This window comes from Rana temporaria, chromosome 2 (genome assembly GCF_905171775.1).
Source record: "Rana temporaria chromosome 2, aRanTem1.1, whole genome shotgun sequence".
Lineage (NCBI taxonomy): Eukaryota > Metazoa > Chordata > Amphibia > Anura > Ranidae > Rana > Rana temporaria.
The window spans coordinates 531,802,151-531,828,124 of record NC_053490.1 but is presented as its reverse complement, the minus strand read 5'-3'; the positions used below and the strand labels follow the sequence as shown (position 1 = coordinate 531,828,124).

Below are 25,974 nucleotides of genomic sequence, written 5' to 3'. Positions count from 1 at the left end.
ATACAAGAAAGGACTTTGCTCGCTTTGGAAACCACAGCTTGGCACTGCATGTTATTAAACTTAGAATCTACCAGAACACCCAGATCCTTCTCCACCATTGATTCCCCGGTTGATGACAGGTCCACCTTAGGATTAAAGTTCACTTTATGTTCTGATATTTTACTTACTGGGCTTGCAGTTTCTTCAGTCCGATGTTGTGCTTCTCTTGCTCCCATGCCAGCTCCTTTAGCACGGTGCGCACGCTCTCCGACTTCTGCCGCTCCATTTCCTCGCGGATTCTGTGATCCATCTCAAACTCCTGCAGCATGGAAAAAAAATTGAAATGTGAACTGATAAGTGCATTCATTCATGAATCGGGTCATCTGTCCCATCTCAATAAGGCAGGGGTCTCCAAACTTTCTGAACAAAGAGACAGTCTATTGCCGTTGAGACTTTAGGGTGGCCGGACTGTGGCCAATGGGAGTGGAAATTTTCCTGGCATCAGTGGGAGAAAACATCAATATATTTGGTATTAGTGGAGGAATAGTTCCCCATCATTGGTATCATTGGGAGGAATAGTGCCCTATTGTTGGTGTCAATGGGAGAAATGGTTCCCCATTATTGGTGTTCGTTGGTATAATAGTGCCCTAAGGGCTGGATAAAGGCAAGCAAAAGACTGCATCCGGCATGAAGAGTTTGTTGGGGACTTTCCAAAGGTGTGAGACATCTGTTTTTTATTTCAAGTAAAACCTGTGAGAATTTTAAAACTAACAAACTGCTAGCAGAGGTGAAGAGCGGACACAAAGATAGAGGCGCGTATCTTTGGATACCCCACAGTTTAGGCTTCCAGAGTGCTATGGACATGTTATGTTGCTTTGATGGCTATTTGGGCTAAATACTGGTGGAGAAATCCATAAGATGTAGTTGGGCACCATGGTGTAGCACAGTGGTCTCCAAACTGTGTCCAGATGTGTCCCTTTGCTTGCCTTTATCTGGTCCTTGGGGCACTATTCCACCAACTGACACCAGTGATGGAGCACCATTCCCCCTACTGACAGTATCAATGGGGCACTATTCTTATTGAAATCAACAATAGAACACTATCCCTGCCATTTAATCTGATGGGGCATTTTTTACTCCTACTGGCCACCGTTCAGCCCCCCTAAAGCCTGAAGAACAGTAAACTGGCCCTTTGCTTAGAAAGTTTAGAGACCCCTGATGTAGGATATATACTCAAGGATACATACGGCTCTTCCCATCTGCATGTGTTTTGGCAGCTCGGCATTCTTTCTCAGAAGCTTCTGGAACTCTTTTCTCATCTGGGCCAGCTCTTGACGCTTTCTGGCCTTCTTCTCCTCGGCTTGTTTCATGAGAAGATCCTGCTGGCGCTTCTGTGTGGCATTCTCAATACTGGAGAAGAAACAGAGGGGTCACCTGAGATGTGTTCCTTCAAATTCATGTTGTGGTGACCCAGTAGTCTTGGAAATATGGAGGTATGTGGTGTCTTGTATATGTAGCCCAAAACAATGAAAATAGTACCGCTTGAATGCCTCTCCAAATCTGTGTCAGTGTGAAAAGACTGGTGCAAAACAGACAGAATCGGCTTGTCAGGCTCCAGTAGACTTCAACAAAATGGTGTCCGTCTGAACATAGACAGCAACTCCCTGTTGAATAAATGTAAATGAAATGGGTAAAAGATGGCTTCAGCTCCTATTCTCCACCTGTAGAGATATCCTCTGATGTGTTTCGCCCCTTTTCAAGGCTTAATCATAGAGGCCAACGGGCGAAACGCATCTGAGGAGTTCTCTACAGGTGGAGAACAGGAGCTGAAGCCATCTTTTACCCATTTCATTTACATTTATGCAACAGGGAGTTGCTGTCTATGTTCAGATGGCCACCATTTTTGTTGAAGTCTACTGGACTTTGCACCAGAGGCTAAAGGGCGAAACGCATCTGAGGAGTTCTCTACAGGTGGAAAACAGGAGCTGAAGCCATCTTTTACCTATCTCATTTACATTTATATAACAGGGAGTCGCTGTCTGTGTACAGATGGTCACCATTTTTTTGAAGTGATACCGTGTTTCCCCGAAAGTAAGACCTACCCCGAAAATAAGACCTACCCCAATTTTCAAGGAGGGCTGCAATATAAACCCTTCCCCGAAAATAAGCCCTAGCGTGTGTGTTTCTGTAATCTAATCTGTAGTCAAATACCTTCGGTATACAGTGACACTCGGCGTTAAGCTCATCTCCTCCTCTTCCCCTTCCTGTCAGCAGGGGATCTCACCCTTCCTCCCTCTGCAATGCTCGGATCGCCGCAGGCTATGAAAGTGCAGAGGAGCACTCAGCTGATCTCCTTCTCCTGCTTGTCAGCGGGGGGGATCTCCGCCCCCTTCTCACTGCAATGCTGGTTCGCGGCGGGCTATGGAAGCGCCGAGGGGCACTCAGATGATGTTTTATTTTCCTGCCTGTCGGTGGGGGATGTCTGCCCCCCCTCCCTCTGCAATGCTTGGATCGTGGGAGAGAGCTCCAGCCGTCTATGGAAGTGCCGAGTGGCGCTGTAAGAAGGTATGTGACACAGAAACACACACCTTTTTCATGATATTCTACTGTAATAGAAAGGATTCTTGGAGTTTACAACTGTGTTTGGTTCACTTCACACTGGGGATTCCTGCCAGGCAGGCAGGGAGAGGGGGAAAGAAGACAGCACGTGTGTCAGGGCACTGCCCTTTACGGTCACATTTCCCCAGTTGGCTCTGGGTGGAATTGAACCTGGGACCTGTCCATTGTGAGTCCAGCTCTTTGCCTCTGAGCCACTGCTCAAGTATTACTTTGCTTGCTGTCCCTTGGAGCCTGGTTCTGAACCCATGTTACTTTGGACCAATCAGTGGCCAGTGCGGCCTATTTAAGCCAGCCCCTTCCCCTTTGCTAATTGCTGGTTCGTTGTCAGCTTTACCCTGTGAGAGAACCTTGGAAACCTGTATACCCAGACCTGCTTGACCCGGATTGGACCTTGACGATTCTCTTCCATCTCCTACACTTGACCCCTGCCTGCTTATCGGATTTGCTGTTGTCTCCTGCCCCTTGACCTTGGCTTGCTCTCACGGACTTCCTCTGATCTCTCCAACTCCTGACCCACGGCCTGTGACCCGGATTTGCCTTTGTTTCCTGTTGGTCCCTTCTGGACTTACCTGCCTGTTCCTGCCTGATCAACGACTGTCTCCAGTCCTCTGCACCTGCCCTGTTTTCGTCAGCTGCACCAAGTCTGCCTACCAGTTCCCGGCACAGGTGCCTCCTTGTGCCGTCCCTCCTCTGTTCTAACTCCAGGGAGTGGTCTGCACAGGGTCGCAAAGGTGAGCCGCCCTCAGCATCTCGGCCTCGGTGAGTACTTACCTTAATGGTCCTGACAGTACGAACCAGCCATTATGTCTGAGGCCGACAGGGCATGCTCACCCCTTGAAAACCTGTGTCAACAGGTGTCTGTTTTGACGGTTGCCGTTCAAAACTTGCAAGAAGGTAAACCCTTGCATAATGGACTAACTAATGTTATGGAGTCCGCAGACTTATACAAGATGCTCTCCTCCCTGGCTCTGCAAGTCTCCAGCCTGAACCATACTATTCAGGAATTACAACAGGAGGTCCAAAAATTTAAAGAGACAACACGCCCAGCCCCGGAACCTGTATATTATGAGCCATTTGTTCTTATGCCAGAAAAATTCGATGGGAACCGTGCATCCTTCCTGTGCTTTCAAACCGATTGTGAGCTGTTGTTCACCCTCAGACCTAGGACCTATGCCACGAATTATATTAAGGTTCGAGCCTCCATCAATTTGCTAACAGGGCAGATCAAATCGTGGGCTCATCTGCTGTTGCAGGAAAAGAGTCCAGTCTTGGACAGCTGGGAGACGTTCATGTCTGCGCTGGACTCATATATTTCTGTTTCCAAGAAGACCAGCGCTCCCAGGTCTGCTCTTAATTCACGGGGCCTACGGGTACCCAGGGATAGGAAGCCCCAGTGCGGTTATGACACCCAGCCAGCCCAGTGTGTGCCAGATTATGAAACCCTGTATGTGCCCAGCCAGGAAGCTTCCCCATCACAAGGTCTTGATATCTCTGTGGATGCTCACACGCCTACCTTGGAGGAGGAAGAACCTATGCAGATCGGGGTCATCCGGTCCAGCCTATCTATGGCAGAAAGAGAGCGGAGAAGAGCCCATGGACTTTGCTTTTATTGTGGTGCTAGCGGGCACCTTATATCGCTTTGCCCAACTCGCCCACCTCGGCCAAAGCTTCTTCAAGTGGGTACTATTGGAAGTTTTTTCTATGCCTCAGAATCTGTGCCTACCTTTCCAGTGTCTTCAGTTCCAGTGTCTTCAGTCCCAGTGTCTTCAGTCCCAGTGTCTTCAGTCCCAGTGTCTTCAGTCCCAGTGTCTTCAGTTCCAGTGTCTTCAGTTCCAGTGTCTTCAGTTCCAGTGTCCCCAGTTCCAGTTCTTATGTCCTCAGTTTCTGTGTCCCCAGTTCCAGTTCCTGTGTCTTCAGTTCCTATGTCCCCAGTTGAAGTTCTCCCTCCAGACTGCACGTATGCCTCGGATGGTACTATGGTCCGTAAACAGGATCTGGTAATATTTGAACAGGCCTTACAAGCGAGGAGGGCGCCCCCTACCAGAACTTCAGGATCAAAAAAGCCCAAAAAGAAAAAGTAAAGATCTACATGCTCCCTGTTTGATCCATCAGGAGCATCCGGAACTAGTGGACAGTTTGGGCGTCCGGAGTCCACCCCTAGGGGGGGGGGGGCACTGTCAGGGCACTGCCCTTTACGGTCACATTTCCCCAGTTGGCTCTGGGTGGAATTGAACCTGGGACCTGTCCATTGTGAGTCCAGCTCTTTGCCTCTGAGCCACTGCTCAAGTATTACTTTGCTTGCTGTCCCTTGGAGCCTGGTTCTGAACCCATGTTACTTTGGACCAATCAGTGGCCAGTGCGGCCTATTTAAGCCAGCCCCTTCCCCTTTGCTAATTGCTGGTTCGTTGTCAGCTTTACCCTGTGAGAGAACCTTGGAAACCTGTATACCCAGACCTGCTTGACCCAGATTGGACCTTGACGATTCTCTGCCATCTCCTACACTTGACCCCTGCCTGCTTATCGGATTTGCTGTTGTCTCCTGCCCCTTGACCTTGGCTTGCTCTCACGGACTTCCTCTGATCTCTCCAACTCCTGACCCACGGCCTGTGACCCGGATTTGCCTTTGTTTCCTGTTGGTCCCTTCTGGACTTACCTGCCTGTTCCTGCCTGATCAACGACTGTCTCCAGTCCTCTGCACCTGCCCTGTTTTCGTCAGCTGCACCAAGTCTGCCTACCAGTTCCCGGCACAGGTGCCTCCTTGTGCCGTCCCTCCTCTGTTCTAACTCCAGGGAGTGGTCTGCACAGGGTCGCAAAGGTGAGCCGCCCTCAGCATCTCGGCCTCGGTGAGTACTTACCTTAATGGTCCTGACAACGTGAAATGGTAAGCCCTACCCCGAAAATAAGCCCTACTGTGTTTTTGATTGCCAAAATTAATATAAGACCCGGGCTTATTTTCGGGCAAACACGGTAATATATTTTCTATTGCTTTTGGAGACACCTTTGTCAGGTCTGGTGTTCAGTCAAGTTCTCCAACTCGCCAGAAACTCCAACCACTTAACTTTCCGATTTATTTAAAACCCGCAGTAATTGGAGTTTTTGACGAATTGGTGGTTGGACACAACGCTGGCAACTGAATAGAGACCGGTGCAGGATATTATGAGTGGAAATTCTCACTACGCTGCGATACTAGCCAACAAAATGGCCGCCTCCTAGGCGGCGACAACTTTGTCCCCGTTAGCCGGTGTGCTGCCAAAACAGCTCAGTCTTCCTGTACCAGACTCTATTCGGTTGTTGGTTTTGTGTTCAATCACCAATTCGGCGAAATCTCCGATTACTAAGGTTTTAAATAAACTGGAAGTGACGCGGTTGGAGTTTCTGATGGGTTGGAGATATTGACAGAACACCGGCAGTGGCCCATGGATCCAGCAAGTCCTGTGACTGGTGGACTAAAATTAGGTTTATTGAGGCTTTAGTCCAGCACCTTGGGCTGTGAGGTAGCCAAGACACTTCCCCTTGAAAATGAAAGCCCAACTCCAGACAAAACTTTTAGTTTGAACAAAAGAGTGGAATAGAACCTCAGTCAAGTGTTTATGCTCCCTTTTTTTTAGGGTGGATTCCTTTCACTTTCTGTGTCAAAACAGGAACCCAAAAAGGCACAGGAGGCAATAAAGCCCCAACAGAGTTTCAAACCATTCCCCAACCATTTCCAAAACATAAAACCCAAATTCACCTGTCCAGGGTGCCCGCGATGTTGGGTCCTGAAGCCAATCCGTCCCTCGGCTCTCGGGTGGAGGCGCCGCCATCTTCAGTAAGGGAATCAGGAAGTGAAGCCTTGCGACTTCACTTTCTGGTTCCCTACTGCGCATGCGCAAGTCGCGCTGCGCTCATCCCACTGGTCCCTGCTGTCTTCTGGGACCTGTGTGTCTCACAGAAGACAGCAGGGGGGGGCGGAGTAGGCGTCGGACGTGGCGTAGGTCACCTTATGCCCAGAACTGGGAGAAAATACCTGTACTACACAGGTATCTGCTCCCTCCTCCCTCCTGAAAGGTGCCAAATGCGACACCTTCGGAGGGGGGGAGGATTCCAAAAAGCGGAACTCCGCTTTAGGCAAATAATAAACATGCACCTCATTACTTCATGAATCATTAGAACATCACGTTTACCTGTAAGCATTAGGATCCTCAATATCCTCTGCGTGTTTTTCCCCCTCCCGTTTGGTCTGGAAGAGAATACAGCTGGAGTTATGAGACTTCCTGGCAAGGATTTGCTTTGACTTTAGCATTCATACAAGTGGCACAAATAATGATTTGATCCCCTGCAGAATGTGTAAGTTTTCCCACTTACAAAGAAATGAAGGGTGTATAATCTTTATCATAGGTGTATTTTAAATGATAGAGACCAGTGGCGGTGTGTCCATAAAGGGCGCAGGAGCGCCGCCCCCTCTCTCCTGCACCTGTCAATCAACAATAGATAGATTCATGAATTGCCTAATTCTCTCTATTGTCGCCGATGCCGCCCCCCTGTTCAGGTGTCCGGCCCCTTGTCGAGCGCCGGCCATCTGAATTAAAGCTGTGGGGGTGTATTTGGAAGTGCCCGATAAGAGCCGTCGGCTCTAATAGGCGCCCTGATTAGAGCCGTTGGCTCTAAAAGGCCTGCTGTGCGTTCCCTGTTTACACAGTGCTGTGTTAGGGAATCAAATAAATCGCTTCACCAACACTGACCCGCCTCTTAACCAATCAGGTGCACTGGGTCTGGTTACAGGTCACCTGTTTGAATGAAGCGACAGGCTCTGCGATTGGACGCCTATTAGGCGTCCAATCATAGCAGAGATGACATGAAGAGGACGGGAGAAGACATTGAGGACTCGGAGGGAGCGTGGAGGACGGCGCTGACCCGAGAAAGGTAAGTGCCGGGCAGGGGGGCAAACTGGCAGCATTTGTTGGGGCAAACTGGCAGCATTTCTGGCAGCGTTTGATGGGGCACACTGGCGGCATTTGATGGGGCACACTGGCGGTAATTGATGGGACAAACTGGCAGCATTTGATGGGGCACACTGGCGGTAATTGATGGTGCACAACCTGGCGGCAATTGATGGGCACAGTGGCTGCGTTTGATGGGCACAGTGGCTGCGTTTGATGGGCACAGTGGCGACAATTGATGGGCACAGTGGCTGCGTTTGGGCACAGTGGCTGCGTTTAATGGGCACAGTGTGGCAATTGATAGGCACAGTAGCTGCATTTGATGGGCACAGTGAGGCTGCAATTGATGTTTTTTTTTTTTTCAGTTTGTTTGCACCCCCCAAAAATTTTAAGCACCAGCCGCCACTGATAGAGACAGATAGCCAGATTCAGAAAGAGTTAAGCCGGCGTATTGTAAGGAAGATACGCCGCCGTAACTCTGAATCTAAGCCGTCCTATATTTAAGTGTATTCTCAAATTGAGATACACTTAAATCTAGCTACGCTTGCCCGTCGCAGTAAATATACGCCGTTTACGTAAGGCGTTTTCAGGCGTAAAGTTATTCCAACAAAAAGCTGGCGCAGCCAATGTTAAGTATAGACGTCAGTCCCGCGTCGAATTTTGAAAATTTTACGTCGTTTGCGTTAGTCGTCCGTGAATGGGGCTGGACGTAATTTACGTTCACTTCAAATCCAATAAGTCCTTGCAGCGTAATTTGGAGCATGCGCACTGGGATACGTCCACGGACGGCACATGCGCCATTCGTTCGGCCCCTCATTTGCATGGGGTCACGGTTCATTTTAATACAACACGCCCACTGCCTTGCTAATTTGAATTAGGCGCGCTTACGCCGGCCCATTTACGCTACGCCGCCGTAACTTAGGACACAAGTGCTTTGTAAATACAGCACTTGCCTCTCTAACTTACAGCGGTGTAGCGTATTTGCGATACGCTACGCCTGCCTAACGTTAGGCTCTCCTACCTGAATCTAGCGGGGGGGTTCTCAGATTAACAGGGAACTTACTTAAGGCAAATATAGGAATGGGGAACATTCCAGAGAGTGTGGGTGCAGGTGACATGAAATTTACCTTAGGTGAGGGTGAAATGAGAGGTCTTTCTAAAGAGTGTGGGATGCAGGTAACACAACTGGCAAGGGTCAGTAGCCACCAGTGGCATAGCATGGGGGGTGCGAGGGGGGCCTAGGCCCCTGGCGCAACATTTGGGGGGGGGGGCGAAATCCTGTGCCAGTATGTGTCCCCCTCACACCATACTCCTAATTTCTATTTTCTGTGACCCCGCGCTTCGCCCGCCATGTTAAGTCTGGCGCCCCCTGTGATTGGGCGAAAGGGGTCATGTGCAGCAGGTGGGGCTGGCCTGTCCTCAATCGTGAAGGAGAGGGACTGGCCTTTGCTGTGGCCTCTGTCTTCTCCTCCTCATCTTAAGGTAGGAAAAGGTCAGGGGAAGAGTTTGAGGACATTCAAGCCGAGGTACAATTAGACATATGACATGGGCAGTAATATTGCGGTAAGGATAAGGTACGACTAGACCTACCCTTGGAGATGGCACTTTTGCTTTCTTGACTTTCAGGTCTCGTTCAATATCCTCCATGGAGAGAATGCTAAAGGTGAAGATGTTGCCATCGGCTCCGCAGGTTACCAGGTACTGGTCGTCATAGCTGCTGCTGATGGCTTGCATGCGGCCATATTGGTTGTCATGGACCCCGAGGGACCAATAACTGCCAATGGAGGTGAGTAGGGGGTCATTGGGCTGGAGAGGGTAAACCCGAACTGCCCCGTCCTTCATGCCACAGTACAGCAGCTTCTTGTTGGAGCTATAGAGGAATTAAGGCAGAGCCAAGATTAGAGGGCAACAAACATCCAGCAGCTAATTTCTAATACTATTCAGTAAACACAACAAAATCAGAACGTCCAATACATTTCGGGCCAGATTCACGTAGGAGAGCGTATCTTTGTGCGGGCGTAGCGTATCCTATTTACGCTACGCCTCCGCAACTTAGACAGGCAAGTGCAGTATTCACAAAGCACTTGCTCCGTAAGTTGCGGAGGCGTAGCGTAAATCGGCCGGTGTAAGCCCGCGTAATTCAAATGTGGAAGAGGTGGGCGTGTTTTATTAAAATGAGCCGTGACCCCATGCAAATGAAGCGCTGATCGTACGGCGCATGCCCAGTCTCACGTCAAATTTACTCCCTAAGATACGACGGCTCATTGCCTGTGACGTGAACGTAACCTACGCACATCCCCATTCACGTACGACTTACGTAAACGACGTAAAAAGATACGCTTGTTCCGACGCCCATACTTTGCATTGGCTGCGCCTCATATAGCAGGGGTAACTTTACGCCGGACGTAAGCCTAACGTAAACGGCGTAGCGGGCGCAAGTACGTTCGTGAATCGGCGTATCTAGCTAATTTACATATTCAACGCGTAAATCTGCGGAAGCGCCCCTAGCGTCCAGCGTAACTATGCACCCCAAGATACGACGGCGTACTAAGACTTACGTCGGACGGCTGAAGCCAGATTTCAGGCGTATCTACGTTCAAGAATACCGCGCATAGATATGACGGCGCATCTTGTAACTTACGCGGCGTATCAATAGATACGCCGGCGTAAGCTGTACGTGAATCTGGCCCTTCTTTTTTAATTTCCGGCAGCAAGAGGATTTTCACATTGCTGTAGAGGTAAGGGGAGGTGGGGAAGCTTTTTGTCACATGACTGCGGTGAAACTGCGGTGTGCTGCAGATTTAGAAAATAAAACTGTCCCCGAAAAAATTTGTTCATTTCCGTTTCATTTGTTTTTCAAGTCATTCGTTATGATCGAAATTCATTATGTAAAAAAAAAAAATCGTAAAAATACGAAATTCTACAATTTAAAAATCCGAAAATCCGAAAATAATAACAAAAAAAGAAAATCCAAAAAGAAGAACTAAAATCTGAAAACTCGAAAATTCTAAATAATAACTAATAATAATTACCGTATACACTCGAGTATAAGCCGAGTTTTTCAGCACATTTTTTGGTGCTGAAAATGCCCCCCTCGGCTTATACTCAAGTCACCTTTTTGCGCCTGTTCTCCCAGATTTGGGGACCCGGTACCGGCCGGCCATAGGTCCCCTGTACCCCCAACTTGGCACACATATAGCCCAACTCTTCCACTACAAGTGTGCAAAGTTTGTTGTCCAGATGACCTAAGGCCGGGGAGCACCGATTTTTCAAAGTCGGGCACCCCTTTCATAGACTCCCATGTTAAACAGTAATTTCTCCGGTAAATTTGAGGACCCGGTTCCAGCCAGCCGTAGGTCCCCTGGACCTGAAACTTTGCACACATGTAGCCCAAAGTCTCCCCTTCTATATACTTCCATGTTAAATGTCAGTCTAGCCATGGACACAGTAAGGCATGGGCACAGTGAGGCAGGGACACAGTGAAGCAGGGACACAGTGAGGCAGGGACACAGTGAGGCAGGGACACAGTGAGGCATGGACACAGTGAGGCATGGGCACAGTGAGGCATGGACACAGTGAGGCATGGACACAGTGAGGCATGCACATGGACACAGTGAGGCATGGGCACAGTGAGGCATGGGCACAGTGAGGCATGCACATGGACACAGTGAGGCACAGTGAGGCATGCAGATGGACGCCCTAGGCTTATACTCAAGTCTATAAGTTTTCCCATTTTTTTGTGGTAAAATTAGGTGCCTTGGCTTATATTTGGGTCAGCTTATACTCGAGTATATACGGTAACTATTAAATTATAGGTATTGGAATTTCCTTTCAAATTTGGCTGTTTATGAACGGAATGAATACGAATTTATCCGAAGTTACGCATTATCCTAAATAACAAATGCCGCATCTAAACGAATGGAAATTAATGAATTAATAATAATAATAAAAAAAATGATTATTATTAATTTGTAATGTTCCATTCTTTTAGATGCGGCATTGGATAATTCGTAACTTCGGATAAATTTGTACTCGTTACTTTGAAGGCATCTAGGTACACATACCCGTATCGGCTTCTATGGAAAGGCTTGGATTTCTCTTTCGTTCATAGACGGACACAGCCTTCATTGACCTTAGGGTTATGCTTCTTCCTACCAGGAGATTAATCTCCTGGTAGGAAGAAGCATAACCCTAAGGTCAATGAAGACTGTGTCCGTCTATGAACTCAGAGAAATGGATTTTACGGTGAGTACAAAAATCCTTTTTTCTCTTTCGTTCATAGACGGACACAGCCTTCATTGACCTTAGGGGTTATGCTTCTTCCTACCAGGAGATTAATCTCCTGGTAGGAAGAAGCATAACCCTAAGGTCAATGAAGACTGTGTCCGTCTATGAACTCAGAGAAATGGATTTTACGGTGAGTACAAAAATCCTTTTATTCTGATGGTAAAAGCTTCAACCTGACAGTGCTAAACCTTGACCCCTTCTGCACTGCCTCCTACATCCCTACTGACCAGGAACAGGGATGGACTGGCCATCAAGACTACCAGGAGTTTCCCGGTGGGCCGATGGCTCAGTGGGCCGGTTTCAGTGACTGTCACTGTTATTATTCTGTGAGGTCCTATTCCCCCATTTTTGTACTAAATTGTCCATAAAATCCTTTAAACAAAAAGAAAAGATGTACAATAAATGGCCACCCCGCATTGTGTGAGCACCTAAAATGAATCTTGTGGATGGGGTTGGTTTTGGTGTTTTCCATAGGCAAGACACTTAATGGCTCGTCCTTCCTTGTTGAAGGGTCAATTTGATCCTCGCCTTTGGAGAACTCACAGAGATAGAGGAACCCGGAGTCATATCCATCCTGCAGAGAGAAGGGAGAAAACATTTATGCCACATCATGGACCACAGAACAATATGTGGGTACAAGTCCCGGCCTTGCTTGCTGTACCATGGAGAGCCAGAACTTCCCAGGGGAGGCATAGAAGCCGCACAGGATGGGGCTGGGCTCTTTAGGGACATAAAGTTCTGGAAGTTTCTCCTCTTCGTCATCATATGGCTCCTGTAACTCCTCCTCGGTCAGTTCCACTCCTTGTTCTTTCTGTTTCTGCACCCAGGCCTGGTGCTCCTTCAGCTTCTGCTCTCTGTTCTTCCGTATCTGGGCCAACTGCTCCTCTCTCTGGATTACACAGAACAAGAGATACAAGGTTATGTATTAGAACTCAGCATATCAAGGAGTGAACAAACAGGAAGTATGTTACTGACAGGATCACCAGGGGAAAATAAAGAAAAGGAATGTAAGTCACTACCATCTAAGGACTGGTAAGCTACAATATATTGCCAGTCACTAGGGTTGCCACCTGCCCGGGATTCACCCGGATAGTTTGGGTGTGGAATCATGTGTCCGGGTTTCAGACTGCCTGAAACCTGGACACGTTATTCAGACTGGACGTTGGCTTCCCAGCAGGGTTGCTGGCTGCAGTTGTCTAAGCTAAGAGTGTCTGTTACACTCACTCTCATGCAGCCCAAAGCCAGTACTAACAACCCCCACCCCCCACACACACACAGACAGGAGAGGAGAGAGGGCTCAACCTACACCTCTTCCTCCCAGCCCCTGCCCCTCTGTGTCTGACCACACTCCAATCCCCGGCACTGTGCCTCAGAAAAATAAAGTGGGGGCTGGAAATTTGAAGTCCAGCAGCCTCAGATACATCTGGATGAGAGGTGCTGACTGCCAAGGAAACACCTGTACTCAACCATTTGAAGGAGGGTCCACATACTGTTGGCCATATTGAAGGTGTGATGGTCAGGTGTTCACATATTGTTGGCCATATTGTAGGTGTGATGGTCAGGTGTTCACATATTGTTGGCCATATTGTAGGTGTGATGGTCAGGTGTTCACATACTGTTGGCCATATCGTAGGTGTGATGGTCAGGTGTTCACATACTGTTGGCCACATCATAGGTGTGATGGTCAGGTGTTCACATACTGTTGGCCATATTGTTGGTGTGATGGTCAGGTGTTCACATACTGTTGGCCATATGGTAGGTGTGATGGTCAGGTGTTCACATATTGTTGGCCATATTGTAGGTGTGATGGTCAGGTGTTCACATACTGTTGGCCATATGGTAGGTGTGATGGTCAGGTGTTCACATATTGTTGGCCATATCGTAGGTGTGATGGTCAGGTGTACACATACTGTTGGCCATATTGTTGGTGTGATGGTCAGGTGTTCACATACTGTTGGCCATATGGTAGGTGTGATGGTCAGGTGTTCACATATTGTTGGCCATATTGTAGGTGTGATGGTCAGGTGTTCACATACTGTTGGCCATATCGTAGGTGTGATGGTCAGGTGTTCACATACTGTTGGCCACATCATAGGTGTGATGGTCAGGTGTTCACATATTGTTGGCCATATTGTAGGTGTGATGGTCAGGTGTTCACATACTGTTGGCCATATCGTAGGTGTGATGGTCAGGTGTTCACATACTGTTGGCCATATCGTAGGTGTGATGGTCAGGTGTTCACATACTGTTGGCCATATCATAGGTGTGATGGTCAGGTGTTCACATACTGTTGGCCATATGGTAGGTGTGATGGTCAGGTGTTCACATACTGTTGGCCATATCGTAGGTGTGAAGGTCAGGTGTTCACATACTGTTGGCCATATCATAGGTGTGATGGTCAGGTGTTCACATACTGTTGGCCATATCGTAGGTGTAATGGTCAGGTGTTCACATACTATTGGCCATGTCTTAGGTGTGATGGTCAGGTGTACACATACTGTTGGCCATATTGTAGGTGTGATGGTCAGGTGTTCACATACTGTTGGCTATATCGTAGGTGTGATGGTCAGGTGTTCACATACTATTGGCCATATCGTAGGTGTGATGGTCAGGTGTTCACATACTGTTGGCCATATCGTGGGTGTGATGGTCAGGTGTTCACATACTGTTGGCCATATCGTAGGTGTGATGGTCAGGTGTTCACATACTGTTGGCCATATTGTGGGTGTAATGGTCAGGTGTTCACATACTGTTGGCCATATTGTAGGTGTAATGGTCAGGTGTTCACATACTGTTGGCCATATTGTGGGTGTGATGGTCAGGTGTTCACATACTGTTGGCCATATCGTAGGTGTGATGGTCAGGTGTACACATACTGTTGGCCATATCGTAGGTGTGATGGTCAGGTGTTCACATACTGTTGGCCATATCGTAGGTGTGATGGTCAGGTGTTCACATACTGTTGGCCATATCGTAGGTGTGATGGTCAGGTGTTCACATACTGTTGGCCATATCGTAGGTGTGATGGTCAGGTGTTCACATACTGTTGGCCATATCGTAGGTGTGATGGTCAGGTGTTCACATACTGTTGGCCATATCGTAGGTGTGATGGTCAGGTGTTCACATACTGTTGGCCATATCGTAGGTGTGATGGTCAGGTGTTCACATACTGTTGACCATATCGTAGGTGTGATGGTCAGGTGTTCACATACTGTTGGCCATATTGTAGGTGTGATGGTCAGGTGTTCACATACTGTTGGCCATGTCTTAGGTGTAATGGTCAGGTGTTCATATACTGTTGGCCATATCGTAGGTGTGATGGTCAGGTGTTCACATACTGTTGGCCATATCGTAGGTGTGATGGTCAGGTGTTCACATACTGTTGACCATATCGTAGGTGTGATGGTCAGGTGTTCACATACTGTTGGCCATATTGTAGGTGTGATGGTCAGGTGTTCACATACTGTTGGCCATATCGTAGGTGTAATGGTCAGGTGTTCACATACTGTTGGCGATATCGTAGGTGTGATGGTCAGGTGTTCACATACTGTTGGCCATGTCTTAGGTGTAATGGTCAGGTGTTCCCATACTGTTGGCCATATTGTAGGTGTGATGGTCAGGTGTTCACATACTGTTGGCCATATCGTAGGTGTAATGGTCAGGTGTTCATATACTGTTGGCCATATCGTAGGCGTAATGGTCAGGTGTACACATACTGTTGGCCATATTGTGGGTGTGATGGTCAGGTGTTCATATACTGTTGGCCATATCGTAGGTGTAATGGTCAGGTGTTCACATACTGTTGGCGATATCGTAGGTGTGATGGTCAGGTGTTCACATACTGTTGGCCATGTCTTAGGTGTAATGGTCAGGTGTTCACATACTGTTGGCCATATTGTAGGTGTGATGGTCAGTTGTTTACATACTGTTGGGCATATCGTAGGTGTGACGGTCAGGTGTTCACATACTGTTGGCCATATTGTAGGTGTGATGGTCAGGTGTTTACATACTGTTGGCCATGTCTTAGGTGTAATGGTCAGGTGTTCACATACTGTTGGCCATATTGTAGGTGTGATGGTCAGTTGTTTACATACTGTTGGGCATATCGTAGGTGTGACGGTCAGGTGTTCACATACTGTTGGGCATATCGTAGGTGTGACGGTCAGGTGTTCACATACTGTTGGCCATATCGTAGGTGTGACGGTCAGGTGTTCACATACTGTTGGCCATATCGTAGGTGTGATGGTCAGGTGTTCATATACTGTTGGCCATATCGTAGGTGTGATGGTCAGGTGTTCACATACTGTTGGCCATATCGTAGGTGTGATGGTCAGGTGTTCACATACTGTTGACCATATCGTAGGTGTGATGGTCAGGTGTTCACATACTGTTGGCCATATTGTAGGTGTGATGGTCAGGTGTTCACATACTGTTGGCCATATCGTAGGTGTAATGGTCAGGTGTTCACATACTGTTGGCCATATTGTAGGTGTGATGGTCAGGTGTTCACATACTGTTGGCCATGTCTTAGGTGTAATGGTCAGGTGTTCATATACTGTTGGCCATATCGTAGGTGTGATGGTCAGGTGTTCACATACTGTTGGCCATATCGTAGGTGTGATGGTCAGGTGTTCACATACTGTTGACCATATCGTAGGTGTGATGGTCAGGTGTTCACATACTGTTGGCCATATCGTAGGTGTGACGGTCAGGTGTTCACATACTGTTGGCCATATAGTAGGTGTGATGGTCAGGTGTTCACATACTGTTGGCCATGTCTTAGGTGTGATGGTCAGGTGTTCACATACTGTTGGCCATATCGTAGGTGTGACGGTCAGGTGTCTTTCTTAAAACTTTAGTCCAAAGCAGCTCATACCTCAATCTTTGACTTGATGCTACTGAATCGGAAGTATCGCAGAGGCAGATTAGAGATCTCATAGGTAGAAACTAGGTTGTTTTTTTCAGCCGCCGGGGCCGGAATCTCTACAGCGAATCCATTCTCACATAGAACCAGTAATGTGTTTTCCTCCTGCGGGGACCAAACAAAATGGCTTTTAGTGAGTTCCACAGTCCATTCACACGTTAGCTTAACCTCACTCACATCCACTAGAATAAGATATTTATACACCCAGGGCCTAAATGTATACAACATGCTGCCCAGGGTCCACAGACCCCCTTTATACAAGCTCTACCTCTGGTGTGATGTGATTATTTTAACTACACAGATCCCCAAACAACAGCATGTGGAGATGGTGTTGTGCTCCTAGAACTGTAGAGATTCTTGTGACTCCCTTGAACTTCACCTGTTTCCTTTCCCCCTACAATTAATAATTTGTTGAATTAGGCCAGAAATGTCCAGAGGTTGACAGAAGTGGGACACCAAAACTAAAAATAAATTATCACAATAGGAACATGTTAAGGCTCATTGCGCCCCCCTCAGTTCTTATTGTCCCAGGCACTTTCTCATGAGTGTCATCATGATAAAACGTGGCTCTGATCCAAACTTTACCCACAGCAAGAAGAAAACCTTACTGCAGAGACATAGGCCCAGATTCCCGTCCAGCGGCGTATCTCTGCGGCGGCGTAACGTATCCGATTTACGTTACGCCGCCGCAACTTAGACGGGAAAGTGCTGTTTTCTCAAAGCACTTGCTCCGTAATTTGCGGCAGCGTAGCGTAAATCGGCCGGCGTAAGCCCGCCTAATTCAAATTTGTATCAGGGGGGTGTGTTTTATGTAAAACTACTGTGACCCGACGTGATTGACGTTTTTGCGGAACGGCGCATGCGCCGTCCGTGGAATTTCCCAGTGTGCAGTGCTCCAAAGTACGCCGCAAGGACGTCATTGGTTTCGACGTGAAGGTAAATGACGTCCAGCCCCATTCACGGACGACTTACGCAAACGACGTAACTTTTTCAAATTTCGACACGGGAATGACGGCCATACTTAACATTGGCTGCGCCTCATATAGCAGGGGCAACTTTACGCCGGGAAAAGCCTAGCGTAAACGTTGTAACTTTACTGCGTCGGCCGCGCGTACGTTTGGGAATTCGCGTATCTAGCTAATTTGCCTACTCAACGCGGAATTCGACGGAAGCGCCACCTAGCAGTAAAAAAAAAAAAAAATTAAGATCCAATGGATATCAATGCGTAACTGATTCTAAGAATCAGGCGCATAGATACGACGGGTCGGATTCGGACTTACGACGGCGTACATGGCGCAACGCCGTCGTAAGTCCTCTGAGAATCCAGGCCATGGTTTCTCATATTTGACATGACAATGGAAATGTCACACAGATGTATATATTGATAAAAGCTGCAAGCAGCACCTCTTCCATTCCCAGCAACTTACATGTGACGGAGGAGACCAGTGCAATTCCTTAACCGGTCCTGGAACTCGGATGAATCCAATGGGCTCATAGGTGTCACCAACAGCAAAGAAGAAGACGGTTCTGTCCGTGCTCTATGGGGTAAGAATGGTTGCAGATGCAAGTTATAGACCAGGAGGAGAAAATTATAATAAAATGTTTTGTTACATAAAAAAAGTTTTTTGGGACTTGAGCAATTTAATTTTTAACGTAATATTTAAAAAAAAAAATTAAAGTTTCAAAAAGGTCAATTACTATTTATATAAAAATCTAACCAAAACGATTTTTTTTTTAGCTTTGTACAGTTTGGAGGAACCTTGTTATGCCCCGTACACACCATCACTTTATGTGATGAAAAAAAATGACGTTTTTAAAAACGTCACTTTAATTGACCGTGTATGGGGGAAAACGTCGTTTTATGTCTTCTAAAAAACGACCCAAAAAAATTGAAGCATGCTTTAATTTTATGTGTCGTTTTTCAAAACGTCAACTTGTACTTCACAGAAATTGACTGTGTGTAGCAAAAAACGTCGTTTAAAACGACGTTTTTTCACCCGCGCATGCCTAGAAGCTGCTTATGAAGTGAGCTTCAATGGAAAACGTGGTGGAACGTAACCTTGCTTTGCTAGAACATTGTGAGAAAAACGATGGTGTGTAGGCAACTTCGTCTTTGAAAATTGAAGTTTCAAAAACGTCATTTTTTACTTCACAGAAAATGTAGTTTTTTTTTCATCACATAAAGTGATGGTGTGTACGGGGCATTAGGTGTTACAGTACCCCAAGGACGTTTGCCAGGAATTACAGAATCCCTGCCAGTACTTCCAATGGTGCTCACAGAATCCCTGCCAGTACTTCCAATGGTGCTCACAGAATCTCTGCCAGTACTTCCAATGGTGCTCACAGAATCCCTGCCAGTACTTCCAATGGTGCTCACAGAATCAGAGGCGGCTCTAGGCTTTGTGAGGCCTTAGGCAAAACTTAGACATGAGGTCCCACTCACTCTCATAATGGGGAAAATAAAGGGGGACAGAGGAAGAAAGAAAGAGAGCGGATGGAGGAAGAAATAAAGATAGAAAGAAAGAGAGGGGGATGGAGGTCAAAAGAAAGAAAGAGAGGGAGTGGAGGAAGAAGGAAAGAAGGAAATAAAGAAACAAAGAAATATGGAAAGAAAGAAACAAAGAAAGAGAGGGGGTGGAGGAAGAAGGACAGAAGGAAATAAAGAAACAAAGAAAGATGGAAAGAAAGAAACAAAGAAAGAAAGAAAGAGAGGGGGTGGAGGAAGAAGGAAAGAAAGAAAGAAAGAGAAAAAAGAAAGAAAGAGCGGGGGTGGAGAAAAAGGAAAGAAGGAAAGAAAGAAAGAAAGAAAGAAAGAAAGAGAGGGGGTGGAGGAAAAGGAAAGAAAGAAACATAGAAAGAAAGAAAGAAAGAAAGAGAGGGGGTGGAGGAAAAGGAAAGAAAGAAACATAGAAAGAAAGAAAGAAAGAAAGAAAGAAAGAAAGAAAGAAAGAAAGAGAAAGAAAGAAAGAGAGGGGGTGGAGGAAGAAGGAAATAAAGAAAAAAAGAAAGAAAGAAAGAAAGAAAGAAAGAAAGAGAGGGGGTGGAGGAAAAGGAAAGAAAGAAAGAAAGAAAGAAAGAAAGAGAGGGGGTGGAGGAAGAATGAAATAAAAAAAGAAAGAAAGAAAGAAAGAAAGAAAGAAAGAAAGAAAGAAAGAAAGAGAGGGGTGGAGGAAGAAGGAAAGAAAGAAAGAAAAAGAAAGAAAGAAAAAGAAAGAAAGAAAGAAAGAAAGAGAGGGGGTGGAGGAAGAAGGAAATAAAGAAAAAAAGAAAGAAAGAAAGAGAGGGTGGAGGAAGAAGGAAAGAAAGAAAGAAAAAGAAAAAAAGAAAAAGAAAGAAAGAAAGAAAGAGAGGGGTGGAGGAAGAAGGAAAGAAAGAAAGAAAGAAAGAAAGAAAGAAAGAAAGAAAGAAAGAAAGAAAGAAAGAAAGAAAAAACGAAAGAAAGAGAGTGGGGTGGAGGGAGAAAGAAAAAAGGGAAACAAAAGAAGGAAAGAATCAAAGATGGAAAGAAACATAGAAAGAAAAAGAAAGAAAGAAAGAAAGAAAGAAAGAAAGAAAGAAAGAGAAAGAAAGAAAGAGAGGGGGTGGAGGAAGAAGGAAATAAAGAAAGAAAGAAAGAAAGAAAGAGAGGGGGTGGAGGAAAAGGAAAGAAAGAAAGAAAGAAAAAGAAAAAAAGAAAAAGAAAGAAAGAGAGGGGTGGAGGAAGAAGGAAAGAAAGAAAGAAAGAAAGAAAGAAAGAAAGAAAGAAAGAAAGAAAGAAAGAAAAAACGAAAGAAAGAGAGTGGGGTGGAGGGAGAAAGAAAAAAGGGAAACAAAAGAAGGAAAGAATCAAAGATGGAAAGAAACATAGAAAGAAAGAAAGAAAGAAAGAAAGAAAGAAAGAAAGAAAGAAAGAGAAAGAAAGAAAGAGAGGGGTGGAGGAAGAAGGAAATAAAGAAAAAAAGAAAGAAAGAAAGAAAGAGAGGGGGTGGAGGAAAAGGAAAGAAAGAAAGAAAGAAAGAAAGAAAGAAAGAAAGAAAGAAAGAAAGAGAGGGGGTGGAGGAAAAGGAAAGAAAGAAAGAAAGAGAGGGGTGGAGGAAGAAGGAAAGAAAGAAAGAAAGAAAGAAAGAAAGAAAGAGAGTGGGGTGGAGGGAGAAAGAAAAAAGGGAAACAAAAGAAGGAAAGAATCAAAGATGGAAAGAAAGAAAGAAAGAAAGAAAGAAAGAAAGAAAGAAAGAAAGAAAGAAAGAAAGAAAAACAAGGAAAGAAAGATGGAATAAGGAAAGAAGAAAAGAAAGAAAGAAAGATGGAAGGAAGGAAAGATGGAAGGGAAGAAAGAGAGGGGGTGGAGGAAGAAAGAAAGAAAGAAATGGAGACGGATGGAGGAAGAAGGGATGCAAGGGCACCCCCACGTGTGTACAGTGTACTCAATGAGCGGCAGGAGGGACTGGATGGATGGATGAGGCTCCATCTTTCCCTTCCATTTGCTGGGCTTGAGCTTGAATCTTCCCTCCCACACATCCCCTTCTCTTAGGCCGAATAGAGAACACTGTCGGGGAGTGTTGGGCAGACACAGGAGAAGAGGGCGGGAGGAGGAGGATCAGAAGCTCTCTCTTCTCTCCTGTCTGGCTCTGTAGGCAGCAGGAGGAGGGGGAGATCTTTTAGAACTGGCTCTCCCTGGCTGAGTGAGCTGACTCAGGACTGTGCTGATTGCGGGGGAATATCTGCTGCTAGAAGAAACGGCTCTCTAATTAGGTAAATTAGGTGACTGCGAGGCCCTTGTGAGTGTGAGGCCTTAGGCGACCGCCTAATTTGCCCAATTAGAGAGCCGCCTCTGCACAGAATCTCTGCCAGTCGTATTTATCGGCGTATATCGCGCACTTTTTTGCCCTGAAAATCAGGGCAAAATCGTGGGTGCGCGATATACGCCGATACCCGCTTTCCCGCGCCAAGTTTTGAATACTGCGCCGACATATACCGAGCGCAGTACACTCGGGTATAGTCGGCCAGTCTCGGCTTCTTCCGCGGTCACGTCCTGGACGTACAGGACGTGAGCGCGACAGTTGCCGAGCCTGCCCGAGTGTACTGCGCTCAGTATATGCTGGCGCAGTATTCAAAACTCGGCGCGGGGAGGACGCGAGGATGCCGCGAGGACGCCGGACCCGCCGAAGAGGACACCGGACCCGCCGAAGAGGACACCGGACCCGCCGCAGAAGGACAACCGAAGCCGCAGAAGGACGCTGGCCCCGCCGAAAAGGACACCCGAAGGACACCCGAAGCCGCAGAAGGACGCCGGACCCGACGAGGCCGCCGATGGACGCCGCGCAAGACACCAAAACTGTAAGTACAAAAATAACTTTTTTTCCACAGGATTGGGGGTCACTTTAGGGGTGCTCGGTATACGCGGGAGCGCGTTATACCGCGATAAATACGGTACTTCCAATAGTGCTCACGAAATCCCTGCCAGTACTTCTACTGATGCTCGCAGTATTTCTTTCAATACTTTTAATGGTGCTTGCAGAATCTCTGCCAGCATTTCTCAATGGTACTCCCAGAATCTCTGTATTTCCAGTGGTGCTCACAGAATCCCTGCCAGTACCTTCAATGTTTCTCGCAGAATCTCTGCCGGTACTTCTAATGGTGTTGGCAGTATTTCTTTCAATACTTTTAATGGTGCTTGCAGAATCTCTGCCAGCATTTCTCAATGGTACTCCCAGAATCTCTGTATTTCCAGTGGTGCTCACAGAATCCCTGCCAGTACCTTCAATGTTTCTCGCAGAATCTCTGCCGGTACTTCTAATGGTGTTGGCAGTATTTCTGCCAGTACTCCTAATGGTACTTTAAGAATCTCTGTAAGCATTTCCAATGGTGCTCGCAGAATTCCTGCAAGTACTGATGATGGCTGAAGAATCTCTGCCAGTCACTTCCAGTGGCAGCTAAAAGGTTAAAAAAATTAAATAATTTTGGCTGAAGTTGAGCTTATAAAACAACACAATAAAAAACGTCACCCCGGTGGCGAGGATCTCTCCGTTGCGTTCGTAGGCCAGACATGTGACGGGGGCCTCATGAGGTTTGAACGCATGCTTCAGACTGATTGCAGCATCCTGAGTGCCGCTGCGCCCGGCCAGAAGTTTCATCTCGGAGGAGTTATAAACCTCCAAGATACGGATGACTCCATCCTGGAATCCCGCCACAAATAATCCTCCTTTAGGGTTGACCTGTAGAAGACAAGACGTGGGACAGAGTAAGCAAGGCCCATAGTCACAGGATATTGGTCAGTTTCCCCAATCAGGTCACATGACTGTGTGAGAGGCGGGGCCTAGCTACTCACCATGCGGGGAGCCCAGATCAGCGATGTTCCTCCTTGTTTAAACTTCATCTCCACTAATGGAAGCTTCCCGGCAAAGTCATAAATCCTCACCGATCCTAAACAGGAAAAAAATTCAAGAAAACACAAAGTAAAACTCAAGGTGGATGTAAAAGACACAAATAAATCCAGTGTAAGTACCTAAAAATTAAACTGGTACAGCAGAGCTCACACAGAGAGGGAAAAACAGGAGCACAAGAAGCATGCTGACAGAAAAAGACAGAGAGATAAACCCAACAGTCTGCTGCTTCTCCTTTAACTGTCCAATCACAGGCTGGGGGAGGGACAAGACCTGTGGGTGTTGCTAAACTGTAATAGAGAAAAAACAGGTCTTCTGCCCTGCCAGACAAGGCTGTGCTGTTTGGCAGAGCTGTATAAATCTCAGGATTGGATGGATAGAAGTACAGGGGGAGGTGGAAGGGGTGAGGAAGAGAGAAGGAGAGGGGGAGCGGGAGAGAATGAGGGAGGAATAGAGAGAAGGGAAAGAGGGAGAGAGAAGGAGGGAGAGAGAGAGGGTGGGGGGGGGAAGGGGCAAAGAGAGGGAGGGGGAGAGAGAGAGACTATGCCTGTCCCTCCCATCTGCTGCCCATTCAGAGAGGCCTTTGTATTTTGTGTATGTGTTCATATAATACAAAGGCTTCTGTGAATGGGCAGAAAGAGAGGAGGGGCAGACATAGCTGCTATAGCAACTCCTCTATTGAAGATGCAGTGCTCAGAAGGATGTGTCGGGCTTCCGAAATCAAAGGTGAACATGCAAAGCAGTTGTTTGGATAATATTTATAATAGGTGTGGACTGAACGCACGGTCTGATGATGTTGTTGCCATGAGGTACGTGGAGGGAGAGGCATCTAAGGCATTAATCTCCCCGGCATGGAAGGAGAAGAGCTGTTCGGGGTCCTGGGTCTGGAGGAAGAATATGAAGAAGAACCAATGTAAATGCAGAGCCATGCAACACATTATCATTGCTACAGGTATAAACAGAAGGTCATTTCCCTGGTCATGACTATTCGATCTGTACCCTCCCTTTAGGAAGTGGGTAGCTGCCATCCGCCATCTTGGATGTGATTTCAGCAGTCCCAGAAAACTAACAGCTGTCACTCTAGTGACACTGTATACTAGGGGTAGGCAACCTTTCAGGGGTCGAGATCTACCTGACAACATGGAGGGAATCAAATATTAGGAAAGGGGGTGCCTCTGCCTCCTTCACATCACCCCCCAGCCCCTGTTGTGTCTCCTGCCCCCCATAACGGGGTCCTCTTCCCCCTCCCATAGTAGTGCTATCTGCCCCCTTCACATATCCCCCCCAACGCACTGTTCTCTCCCCCCCCCCCCACACACACATAGTAGTGTCCTTTGCCCCCCTCACAGTAGTGTGCCGTGACCCCCCTTCACATCACCTCTCCCCCACAGTAGTGTCATCTTCCTCCTTCACATCAACCCCTCTACAACACTGTAGTGTCCTCTGCCCTCTCCCCCGTAGCAGTGTCCTGTGCCCCCCCCTTTACAATTCTTTCCCTCCTCCCCCACAGTAGTGTCCTCTTCCCCCTTCACATCACCCCCTCCTCTTCACTGCAGAGCGGAGAGTGGGAGGCAGCACAGTACTGGATGGAGGGCCAGAGCGGGAGCTGCCTCAATTAACTTTTTGTCAGGTCACCTGTGGCCAGGTGACAAGTGCACCCCGTTGGGGTCAGGGATGCACCACAGGGTAGTGAACCCTATGGCCGACTGCTGCGATCAGAGAGGAAGCGTGAGCCCAAGATTCCCCAGGGCGCGGAGTCTAAGACCCAGCTTTGTGTTCACCAGAGCCTCTGGTAGTGAGGATGGCCTTCGCCTTCGCCGCAGCTGGATCCAGGTCACGACCCCTGTGGTCCCCAAGGTCACGCTCCACAGGGAGAGAGGGGAAGCAGCAACCAGGAGATCGCGATCGCCTGCTTGTCAACCGTCTATACCAGGGGTCTCCAAACTGTGGCCTTGGGGCCAAATGCGGCCCTTTGCTTGCCTTAATGCGGCCTTTGGGGCACCATTTCATCCAACTCCAATGGGGCATAATTCTTGTTGCTGACACCAATGGGGCACTATTCCTCCAACTAACACCATCAATTCTTTCCATTGACACCAACGATGGGGCACTTATCCTCCCACTGTCACCAAAGATATGGTATTATTTACTCCCACTTGTCATTTTCTACTCCCAATGGCCATAGTCTGCCCTCCCCTAAAGTCTGAAGAACTGTAAACTGGCCCTTTGTTTAGAAAGTTTGAAGGCCCCTGCTCTATACTATTCCTTTCACTTCTTCCCCAGAGCTACATAAAATGTTATGTAGAGAGTTGACGGGAGGAGGAGCTGGGCCAGCAAAGAGAGTAATTAGACATTCCCAGAAGAGGAGAAGAGGGCTATGATATGCAGGAAGGGAGGTGGCTATGTTGGGGAATTGATTACTCCAAAGAGGTCAGACTTTCTAGCAGGTTCGGAGGCACAATGCAAGTCATCAAAAAATTGTTTATAGAAAGGAAAACCACTGTGGCCCTGTTCAGACATCACGTTCCCGCTTGCAAATCTTAAAGCGCAATCTACGTGTATTTCCACATCTCAGGCATAGGGCAGCCTATTCACTTCAATAGGCTTCCCTATGCGCATTTGTCGCCCAAAAGAAACTTCTGCTGTATGTAAGAACTGTCTGCATAAGTAAATTACAGGGACAGATAAGCAATAAGAAAAAATAATATTACTATATTTGAAAAGGACAGGTCCAGTTTCCAGATTCCACCGCAGCCATCCTAAAAAATAAAAAAAATAAAGTGAATTAAAGAAGGATCATATTTTCTAGATATAACTCTAGTTATCTCCACATAAATGATGAGTTTAAAGAACAACTCCAGTTTTGTAGAACCTTGATAAGTCT

General features: G+C 47.1%; 1 protein-coding gene across 1 annotated transcript in view; it reads right to left on the bottom strand.

The window, feature by feature from the left end:
- The window catches only part of CFAP44 (cilia and flagella associated protein 44), a 92,635-nt gene that overhangs the window by 46,949 nt on the left and 19,712 nt on the right, over positions 1–25,974 (bottom strand). The window contains exons 12-23 of the mRNA XM_040339128.1: positions 25,802–25,849; positions 23,875–23,974; positions 23,036–23,130; positions 22,713–22,922; positions 18,156–18,266; positions 16,681–16,833; positions 12,466–12,693; positions 12,233–12,378; positions 9,108–9,387; positions 6,762–6,817; positions 1,227–1,389; positions 168–298 (exon numbers count right to left, since the gene is read on the bottom strand). Coding sequence (XP_040195062.1) covers positions 168–298; positions 1,227–1,389; positions 6,762–6,817; positions 9,108–9,387; positions 12,233–12,378; positions 12,466–12,693; positions 16,681–16,833; positions 18,156–18,266; positions 22,713–22,922; positions 23,036–23,130; positions 23,875–23,974; positions 25,802–25,849 — 1,721 coding nt within the window. The remainder of the gene's footprint in view (positions 1–167; positions 299–1,226; positions 1,390–6,761; positions 6,818–9,107; positions 9,388–12,232; positions 12,379–12,465; positions 12,694–16,680; positions 16,834–18,155; positions 18,267–22,712; positions 22,923–23,035; positions 23,131–23,874; positions 23,975–25,801; positions 25,850–25,974) is intronic.